General features: G+C 55.8%; 1 protein-coding gene across 1 annotated transcript; it reads left to right on the plus strand.

Moving 5' to 3' along the window:
• The first annotated feature begins 2,351 nt into the window (after window positions 1-2,351).
• Window positions 2,352-10,209, plus strand: KRT8 (keratin 8). Its single transcript, XM_032420594.1, has 9 exons — window positions 2,352-2,782; window positions 5,647-5,855; window positions 6,663-6,723; window positions 7,188-7,283; window positions 7,874-8,038; window positions 8,371-8,496; window positions 9,056-9,276; window positions 9,415-9,473; window positions 9,776-10,209. The coding sequence occupies exons 1-9, from the start codon at window positions 2,438-2,440 to the stop codon at window positions 9,964-9,966; spliced, it is 1,473 nt and encodes a 490-aa protein (XP_032276485.1). The 5' UTR covers window positions 2,352-2,437; the 3' UTR covers window positions 9,967-10,209.
• The last annotated feature ends 248 nt before the right edge of the window (window positions 10,210-10,457 follow it).

Below are 10,457 nucleotides of genomic sequence, written 5' to 3' on the forward strand. Positions count from 1 at the left end.
TGTCCTCACTTTAACAAAAGACACTCTTTTTTCTTCTTTTTTTTTTTTTTTAAGATTTTATTTGTTTGACAAAGAGAGGCACAACGAGAGAGGGAACACAAGCAGGGGGAGTGGGAGAGGGAGAAGCAGGCTTCTCGCGGAGCAGGGAGCCCGATGTGGGGCTCGATCCCAGGATCCTGGGATCACGCCCTGAGCCACCCAGGTGTCCCAACAAAAGACACTCTTGGAACCAGGGAACCAGGCAGGTGGGGGCGGAGGGGCTGAGACTTTAGGACTGGCTCTGGGTTGTTATTTTGTGCTCAGGACTTCTGGTACCATCTGTCCCTGCCCCCACTGTCCCCTCTCTTTCCCCTCTGATCTGCCTGGGTCCACCGGACTACAGTATGGGGGAGGGGAAGAAGTGGGGGAGCTGGTGTCCTCCCTCCCCAGGGCTGCCATACCTGTCTGACCAGTCCCTCCCTTTCTCTTTCCTGCTCTCTGTCCCAGGTTTGGCATTGGGCCCACATGCCCTCCCTTTGGTCTCTGGAAGAAGTCTCTCCACCTTGCTAGTGTGGGTGTTTGTTGGGGAGGGGGTGGCATGCACTCAATTCAGTCTTTGGAAATTAAGTATTGTTTGAAGGGGCTGGAAGAGGGCCTGGTGCAAACAGGTACAAACTGGATTTTCCCCTGCTGGTTCAGCAAGTCAGAGGAGGCCAGAAGTCTGGGGAAGAGTGGGGAGGAGGAAAGAGGGGAGGGGAGAAAGGAATGTGGACCCTCGTCCCCTCTGGAGCCTCTGATTTGTCTTTGTGGAAAGGACAAGTGTGTCCTTGTGTGTGTATATGTGTGTTCGGTCTGAGTGGAACTCTTCTGTGGGTCTGTCTTTTCGGATTTATGTCTGTCCCCAAAGAGGGGGCTTCTGGGTCTTTCTGTCCCTCTGAGTAGGGGTCTATGTGTCTGTCCTTCTGGAAGCCTGAGCGTGTCTCCTGAAGGCTGGGGAAGGACCTGTATATCTGCCCTCCTGGCCGGTGGGCAGTCATGGTCACCCCCTGCCCTAGGGCGGGGCTGTGGGCTGTGTGTCCCTCTCCTCCAGGGGACTCTAGCTGGGTGTCATCCAATCCCCACTTCATGCCCTGCAGGATCTTTCTGAGACTCTAGCCCCAGTCATCAGGTAATTGCTGCTGGAATCTCTGCCTCGGGGGGCCCAACTCCTGCCTTACACCCACAGCCTGCCACACTGGGCCCGCCCAGGCCTGGGGCTCCCTGCAGAGCTCCCTATTCTTCAGACTTCTACGGTGTGTGCTCTTTTCCAACCTGCTGTCTGACTCATTCTGATAATGGGCTCAGGGAGACAGGTGCAGGGACTCTTCTTCTGTCTCGTCTGGCCTGGGAAGAGAAAGAGGGTCCAGGTGGCTCCAGCTTGACTCACCATCAGCGCCCCACCCACTCCACGCCACCCCACGGTCCTGTCTCCCTTCCCGTGATTCACCCACCGGGTGCTATGGGACCGACTCTTGCAAGTGCAGCTTCCCTCTCTCCTGAGCGCCCCCCCCCCTTTCTCTCTTTAGCCCCTTGTTCTTCATTCTCTGTGCCCCAGAGTAAGGCCTACAGGGTCCAGCCCGGCCCCAGGGAATCCTGGGATCTTGGGAGGAGAGGAAGGCATTAGGTTGTGTCCAGGAAACGTGCTCTGTTGGATCTCACTTTCTTGCACCCACAGACCCAGAGGGAAGACAGCCAGTGTGTGTGTGTGTGTGTGTGTGTGTGTGTGTGTGTGTGTTCATTCATTCCACAACTATTCACCCAGTGCCTCCTGGCACTGCACCGGATGCTGAGGTTAATAGCAGTAACTGAGGAGAGACTAGGCAGATGGCTGGCCTCAGGTTCAAGGATCTGGAACCTAGATGCCCTGTCCTCCAGCCTGGGCAGAATTTCATCATCACTCAAAGTGGAGAGAAGAACATGAGGTGGTGACTTTGGGGAGTCAGCTACTCTGGGATCCCTTTCCTGCTATGCTTCCCAGTCCTTGCATTTATTTCCCCAAGGGGGGAAGGAGACCAGACGGAGGAGGAGGGCTGCAGTGTCTGGGAGACCCCAACCAAGTCTCTTTGTTACAAGAGGCTCCCGCCAGGCTGGACGGTCTCTCCAGTGTTACACTTCCGGAATCCCTCTTTTCTTGAGCTGGGGCAGCGCTAGCTAGAGTGGGCTCCTGAGTGGGAGCAGCTCTCTGCTGCCCCCACCTGAGTCCGGCCTGTAGGTGGCAGGTGTCGGGTTAGGCCCAGCCCCCTCAGGGCCTAGCCACTCAGGTACCCGTTGGATCCTCCCCTTGGGCTGGGCTCTCTTTTATAAAGGGCCAACCGTGGGGGGGCTGTTCCCACCTAGAAGCAGCTTCTCGGCTCCTTCTGGAACCTCTGTCAGGTTCAGCCTACTCGCCTCCACTCCAGCCTCCACTCCGGCCTCCACCATGTCCATCAGGGTGACCCAGAAGTCCTACAAGATGTCCACCTCCGGCCCCCGGGCCTTCAGCAGCCGCTCCTACACGAGCGGGCCTGGCTCCCGCATCAGCTCCTCTGCCTTCTCCCGGGTGGGCAGCAGCAGCAGCAGCAGCTTCCGGGGTGTCCCGAGCAGCAGCATGAGTGTGGTCGGGGGCTACGGCGGCGGCGTGGGGGGCATCACGGCTGTCTCAGTGAACCAGAGCCTGCTGAGCCCCCTTAAGCTGGAGGTGGACCCCAACATCCAAGCTGTGCGCACCCAAGAGAAGGAGCAGATCAAGACCCTCAACAACAAATTTGCCTCCTTCATCGACAAGGTGAGGCCACCCCGCCCGCATGGCGGGCAGTGCCTGGGGCTGGGGGTCCCGACCTGTGTCTTGGTCGCCCTGTCTGGGGGCACATCTCCAGCTCCCCACCGGCGACCTGCTGGCGCCTCCCACCCTGGCAGCACTCTCCCTTCCAACTATGACTCAGTCCTCCCATGCACTTTGGTTTGGGCCGGCGCAGCCAGGGGGAGAGGGTCCGGGCGGCTTCTCACTCTAAACCTTGAGGCTTCCTCCCTCACGCATCACACCCCTACCCGAGTTCTGACCGCTCTGTGAAGCTTTCAGCCTGGAAGAGTCCTAGCTGTTCAGCTGTGGGGTGGGACGGGGAGGCCCCTTTAACCAGGTTAACCCTTCTCCCTGGCCCTGCCCCAAGGGCTCCCCAAAGGTGCCCCTCCGCTTTTTTTTTTTTTTTTAAATTTAAATAGGGTTTGATAGGATTGTGGAATAAGGAAGCGGGTGATTTGACTCAGAGGGCAAATATTGATTGAGGCCTTCGGCATTCCAGGCCCTGAGTGTGGGGGCACCGAGATGAGTCATCACCTGGCCCCTGCCCTGGGAACCCGGCGTGGGCGGGGCCGGGCGGGCCCGACACTCGCCCCCCATCTTGGGGTGAGGGGCTGAGGCCCTCGGTCTTGGGGGAGGCGCTCCCCTACCTGGGCAGCTCTTAGCTTCTGGGGGGTGGGGTCGGGGTGAGGGGGGCGCCAGGGGCTGGCTTCAGGAAAGCCCATCCAGGATTCAAAGTCTGCGGGCGTTGGACACCCCGCCCAGGTTTCTTGTCCTGTTCAATCCCAGAGTTTATGGCCTCAAATAAGGCGTCTGTCCGCCAAAGCCCCTCTCCCCCCTCGGCCTTTGTCCCCTTTCGCTCTTCCCGACCCCGGCTCCGCCCCAGCCTGGTTCCACTTTTCCGAGGGCAGGCACCGAGCCGGGTTTTGCAGCCTCGGTGGTTGCTGCCTCCGGGGTGGGGGTGGGGGGCAGCGCTCCAGAAGATTGGGCCCCTCCCTGCTGACTGGCTCCTGGAGGCATTGTGGGAAGGGAAGGAGGCAAATCCTGGGGCAGAGTAGCGCCCTTAGGAATTGGAGTCCCCCCAGGGAATTGCCCGCCCCCCCCCCCCCCCCCCCCAAGGAGGGCTTGCTGGCTCCTGGGCAAAAGGCACCCTTGACTTTACTCCTTGATAGCGTTTTGTTAGCCCTGGGGTCCTCACAGTGAGTGGTTACGCACAGGTTCTGAATCGGAATTTCTGCTTCACTGTGCCCTGCCCTTTCCTTTGATGGGGCTACCTTGCCAAATCTGATTTCATCTATAAAATGGGCATGATAATCCCTAAATCAAAGAGGTTTTACCTATTCAAGCATATAATGTATGTACAGAGCTTAGCAGTGCTTGGCCCATATTAAGCAGTCCATTAAGGCTAAATGTTAAAATCATTTACTTTTTATAATTTGCGGGCAGAATGACCTGGGGAAGAAAAGGATTTATAGAGAAGAATTTGTTGGATCAAGACTGCACCCTTCAGACCGCCTTCTCTTTTAAGTCCCCTCAATTTAAAAAAAGTGACGACTTTGGTTTGATTAAAGACAATGCATTCCTGCTCTTGGAACCCGTCTATTATTCTTTCTTTTAAAAATTTCCTTTCTGGGGCACCTGGCTGGCTCAGTTGGTGGAGCATGCAACTCTTGATCTCAGAGTTGTGAGTGCAAGCCCCATGTTGGCTGTAGAGATTACTTAAAAAATACAATCAATCAATCAATCAATCAATCATTTCTTTTTTTTTTTTTTAAAGATTTTATTTATTTGACAGAGAGAGAGATAGTGAGAGAGGGAACACAAGCAGGGGGAGTGGGAGAGGGAGAAGCAGGCCTCCCGCGGAGCAGGGAGCCCGATGCAGGGCTCAATCCCAGGACCCCGGGATCATGACCTGAGCCGAAGATAGACGCTTAACGACTGAGCCACCCAGGCGCCCCTCAATCAATCATTTCTAACATGCCTTAGTTTCATCCTAAAATCTGGATTCCTTGAGCCCAAGGAACCCCGGGACCTTTGTGTTTGGGGCGGAGAGAGACGACTATGATTCAAGGGTGGGGTGGGGGTCGGGGAGCCCTGTACCTGCTGGAGAATCTCAGAGGGAGTGCAATGGGGAGGGGGGTGTGCAGTTTGCACCCAGATCTGCCTAGTCTTTTGCCTCTTCTCTGGCTGAAAGGGACATCTGCACAGAGATAAGCTCCTGAAAGGGCCTGCCTGGGCTCCTCCAGGCCACCGCAGGGTTGAGGAGACCCAGGCTCAGAGCGGGGAAGCAACTCAGTGTCGTGCGGCAAAGGATCTGTAGCAGCCTTTGGCTAAAACCTAGGTCTTCTGGTGAGTGCTCTTCGGCCGAAGGGCTGAAGTTTCTCTGTAATCTGTAGGAGTGCCTCGAAGCCACTCCATATAATAATGATGATGACGATAATATTTGATATGAGCAATTACATTTCTTTTTCAATCTTCTATAAAGTGTTAATGGAAACTTGGCTATTCTTACTGATCTGTAATATACAGTCTAAGTAAATAAGACCTATTTGTTCTGCAAATACCATTTCAACATAACTCTCTTAGCCCTTCCCTTCCACCCATGCGCTTGCTTGTTGTCCCCCTTCCCCCCTACCCCCAGCACTTGGGGGACATGGCTCCCTACTCCACTCACCATGCTGTCTCTTTCAGGCCACTGGGGAGCCTCCCAGAGCAGCTAAACAGCTCTCTGGGTTCTGGAGACACCACTGGAAGTGGCTTAGGGGAGAAGACAGTGCTTGCTTACCCCCTAGACTCCTCCCCTGCCCCGTGGGCCCGATGTGGACCTTTTTGCTCCCTCTTCCCTCATGCAGGTGAGGCACCTGGAGCAGCAGAACAAAATTCTGGAGACCAAATGGAGCCTCCTACAGCAGCAGAAAACCGCTCGGAGCAACATAGACAACATGTTCGAGAGCTACATCAGCAACCTCCGGCGGCAGCTGGACACCCTGGGCCAGGAGAAGCTGAAGCTGGAAGTGGAGCTTGGCAACATGCAGGGGCTGGTGGAGGACTTCAAGAATAAGTGAGCTGCCCTCCTTCCCGCTGCCCCCTACCTGACTGAAGTCCTCCAGTCCTGCCTAAGACCACGTGGCCCCCTGCCTGTCGGGCAGTGCAGTCCTGTATAATTAGGGTGACCAGAGGACCAGGTTTTCCAGGACAGTCCAGCTTTATGCCCGTTGTCCATGATTGTTAATAGCACCCACCCCCTTTCAATCTCAGAACTGTCTGGATTTGGACAACAAAATTTTTTTTTTTTTTTTAAAGATTTTATTTATTTATTTGAGAGAGAGAGAATGAGAGACAGAGAGCATGAGAGGGAGGAGGGTCAGAGCCCGATGTGGGACTCGATCCTGGGACTCCAGGATCATGACCTGAGCCGAAGGCAGTCGCTTAACCGACTGAGCCACCCAGGCGCCCTGGACAACAAATTTTATGTTAATATGTACATAGTAAACCTAAGGTGGGAAAGGCCTCTGTTGTATACTTACAGCCCTGGCCCTATTTATTCCTTACCCTTGATCTCCAGTACACCCCAGAAAGTTCTGTCTGAGGTCTCATGTCAGTCCCTGCTGCTAACCCTCTTCACGTGCCTGATCCAATGTGTATTCATGGATTCCGAGAGGGATTTCCTACTCTTGGCTTCCCCACTGGCTGATGATAACCTGGGGTAAGGGTGGGGAGAGAATGGCTGGTTGAGGCAGAAGGACCAGACCTGTCCTCATATCCTGCATCTTCATGAACTGAATTTCCTAGATATTCTTCCCTCCCCAAATACTCAGGACAACCTCACCTTTGCCTTCATCCTCTGATTCTAAGTCTTCCTCACCAGATATGAGGAGGAGATCAAAGAGCGTGCAGACATGGAGAATGAATTTGTCCTCATCAAGAAGGTGAGGGATGACCCCTCCTCGACCAGATAACAGGAGGCGGGGCTTAGAGACTTGGAATAAGGCTTTCTGGGTTCTGTCCCTAAATGTGTCCAAGTAATGGGATATTTGGCTACCTCCCAGGTATACAGCATAGAAAGACAGACAAGGACAGAGGGGTAGTTAGGTGCGTTTGGACAGAACTTTGGACATTGATACTGGGATATGGTTAAGAAAATGGAGCAGAATTGGAGGTGTGGCCATGGAAGGCTTCTTGGAGGGGGAGGAGGAGGAGGGCTGCAGGAAACGGAGGTAAAGGTGTTTGGGCTGGGGATACAGGTGTGATGGGGCAGAGGCTGGAGGATCAGGCCAGAGACTCAGGGAAAGTCATTTAGTTAGAAGGTTCTATGTCTGGGCCATTGGGTGCCCCTGGTTGCGGTCATGTGTGTGCACTCAGCTCAGACTCACTCCCCTTCCCTACCACCCAGGATGTGGACGAAGCTTACATGAACAAGGTAGAGCTGGAGTCCCGCCTGGAAGGGCTGACCGACGAGATCAGCTTCTTAAGGCAGCTGTATGAAGAGGTATGTTCTTGGGGGCTGAAGACTGAGGGGCCCCCGCCCCATCAGAGGCTCCTCCCAGCCCCCAGCACGTCAGCAGACAGGGTCTCACCCCTGAATAATTACAATTATCCATATAACCCAACATGGCTATTCTATATGTTTTGTCCCCCTGCGTGAGGGTGAGGGAGGGTTTATTACCCCATTTCACAGAGAAGAAAACAGGCTTGGGAATGAAATAGCTTGTCCAAGGTTGTCATACACAGAGGGGTTGCCCAGCTGCAACTTGAACCTGCTTTGTCCCCAGAGCCTTTGTTTCTTGTAGCAAGCTCTTAGGGGCTCACTGTTGGCAGGTGAGTGGGGAAGGGCTCTGCCCCTCGGGTCACTCACCTGGAGCCAGGTGGCCTTTTGTCCTTGCCTCCTTTCATCCATACATCCCTCCAGGTTTCAAGCCTTTGACCCATCTTCCCAGCCGTAGCTCCCACCTGCTTCTCTCCTCGGTTGCTGGCCTCCCTGTCCTGTCCCTAAGGAAGTCCGTTCTGCCAAAGGGGGGTCCTTGTGTGCAAGGACAGGGACTCACCGCCCACCCCCCCCGTGCCGTCCCCCCTCCCCAGGAGATCCGTGAGCTGCAGTCCCAGATCTCGGACACGTCCGTGGTGCTGTCCATGGACAACAGCCGCTCCCTGGACCTGGACAGCATCATCACTGAGGTCAAGGCCCAGTACGAGGACATCGCCAACCGTAGCCGGGCTGAGGCCGAGACCATGTACCAGATCAAGGTAGGGCAGGAAGCTCTCAAGTTCTGGCCCTGCTGTAGAGTCTCAGGGCTCCTGTCCCCAGATCTTTGGCTTCCCAAGAAGAGCAGGGTCACTAGGCTGGCCCTCCCCTCTGGCCGGTTCTGTGCCCTCATACTTGAGGAGGGACCAGGATTTCAAACTAGCCTGCCTGCTGTGAGCTGGGCCTGCTGAGTGGGTGCTGGGGAGACAGGGATGTCCGTGTGCCTGGAGGTCTGGAAGAAGGCTGGCCGTGGTGGGTGTGTGTATATGTGTGTGGGGAAGGGGTGAGGTGAGACGAGCTGGGCACTCGCCTTGCTCTTGCCTCACACCCACAGTACGAGGAGCTGCAGACACTGGCTGGGAAGCACGGGGATGACCTCCGTCGCACGAAGACGGAGATTTCTGAGATGAACCGGAGCATCAGCCGACTCCAGGCTGAGATTGAGGGCCTCAAAAACCAGGTATGAGCTGGGCTGGGGGTGGAGAGGATCCTTGGACATGTCAAGGTGAGAGCAGACAAGGCAGCAAGGAGTGAGGGAGCTGGGGGTCAGGAAAGGAATTCTAGACCAGACTTTCAGCTTCTCAGACTGCTCTGGGGGGTCTGAAGGGTGCTGAGGAGGTCCCTGGGGCCATGATGAGGGGCCAGAGGGGGGTTAGGCTCCAGGATGGGTTCCCTCAAGCCTGCTTTATTTTATCTGCCTTATATATCAGGGTAAGGTCAGGTTCTACCGCTTTAAGGCAGTCTGGAAAGCGGAGATGTGGTCCAGTTAGTTAGGCTGGGATGATGCCTCGTGGTGTCCCAGGTGAGAAGTTTATGCAAGGAGGTGCCTGGGAGCTGCTTAGATTTCCCTATTCTGCTTCCTGAAGCCCATTGGTAGCATTTTCTTGGAGCTAGGTGGAGTTGGTTAGTCTAGGTCAGGGAGAGGCTCTGGTCCCCAGTAGAGGGGAAGGGAAGGTGGGTGCAGGGGGAGGAAGCAACCAGACTGCTCTACCTGCTGACCTGTCCCCCTGCCCCCACAGAGGGCTGCCCTGGAGGCGGCTATTGCTGATGCTGAGCAGCGCGGGGAGCTGGCCATTAAGGACGCCAATGCCAAGGTGGCTGAGCTGGAGGCTGCCCTGCAGCGAGCCAAGCAGGACATGGCCCGGCAGCTGCGCGAGTACCAGGAGCTCATGAACGTCAAGCTGGCCCTGGACATCGAGATCGCCACCTACCGCAAGCTGCTGGAGGGCGAGGAGAGCCGGTGGGTGTTGGGGTCTCTGACTGGCCCCGGTGCCCCGGCCTGGGGACTTGGGGTGGGCAGGGGTGGGAATTGAGTCCTGTTGTCCTGGGACAAGGGCCCAGAGTTGGTTCTGATGTCCCATGTATCCTCTGGGTACAGGCTGGAGTCTGGGATGCAGAACATGAGTATCCATACTAAGACCACGAGTGGCTACTCAGGTGAGTGTCCCAGCCTTGGGGGTGTAGGGCAGGAGGGCGGGGCCTTTTTATACAGCTCCTATAAATTTCCCTCTTGTATAGGTGAGGAAGCTGGGGCCCAGTTAGAGGTCTTGTCCAAGGTCACATAACTAATTCAAAGCTCTGTCCTGCCCTGCTACTGGTTTTCCCCAACCATCCTAAAATAATGAGCCAGGGCGTTTGCCCAGCCCCGGGGACCATGTAGGGGGCGGCAGGGAACAGGGGACGTAGAGCCTGATGTGGGTCTGGCCTGCGCTTATATGGCTGCTTTTGTCTCTGACCAGGTGGCCTGAGCTCGCCCTATGGAGGCCTCACAAGCCCCGGCCTCAACTATGGCCTGAGCTCCTTCCAGTCCAGCTTTGGCCCTGCTGGTTCCTTCAACCGCAGCAGCTCTTCCAAGGCTGTGGTCGTGAAGAAGATCGAGACCCGTGACGGGAAGCTGGTGTCCGAGTCGTCTGATGTCCTATCCAAGTGAACAACCATGGTGGTCCTTCCCAGCCTCCCTACTCTTGTGGCTGCCATAGAGCCTTTGGGGGGAAAGGAGCTGTGCCGGGCAGCGTCGGGAACGGGAGAGCCACCTAAGACTCAGCCCCAGTCCTCAGCCTACCCTTGGGGGGAGTCTTCTGCCCTGGGTACCCCCTCTTGTCCATGCCGCCAACTAAAAGCCGATTCAAGTGTCTTTTCCCAAATAAAGCCTCAGCCGACTCTGCCAATCCCACTGGCTTTGTGCAGCCTTTGTCCGTGGGGTGGGGGAGAGGGGGTCAGGAGGCCTCTCCTGGGACTCAGAAGCTGGTGGGGGGGGCCCTAGGAAGTGGGGAGGCACTGGGGATGAAAGTCTGGCCTTCTCCAGGCTGTTCCCACAGAGACTTCTTTGCTGAAATCGTTAATGTCCTCTTCAGTACCCCATTTCATTTTATCTGTGCGACAAACCCTTTGAGGCAGGCAGGCGGGTTTCAGATGCTATTA

The sequence above is a fragment of the Phoca vitulina genome, unplaced genomic scaffold (assembly GCF_004348235.1).
Source record: "Phoca vitulina isolate PV1807 unplaced genomic scaffold, GSC_HSeal_1.0 scaffold23, whole genome shotgun sequence".
NCBI classification, from domain to species: Eukaryota; Metazoa; Chordata; class Mammalia; order Carnivora; family Phocidae; genus Phoca; species Phoca vitulina.

Excerpts from the sequence above, each read along its gene's own strand:
- KRT8 (XM_032420594.1), top strand. The coding sequence starts at position 2,438 with ATGTCCATCAGGGTGACCCAGAAGTCCTACAAGATGTCCACCTCCGGC. Across the intron at positions 6,724-7,187 it reads AATTTGTCCTCATCAAGAAG|GATGTGGACGAAGCTTACAT; the intron begins GTGAGGGATGAC and ends CCTACCACCCAG. Across the intron at positions 8,497-9,055 it reads TTGAGGGCCTCAAAAACCAG|AGGGCTGCCCTGGAGGCGGC; the intron begins GTATGAGCTGGG and ends CTGCCCCCACAG.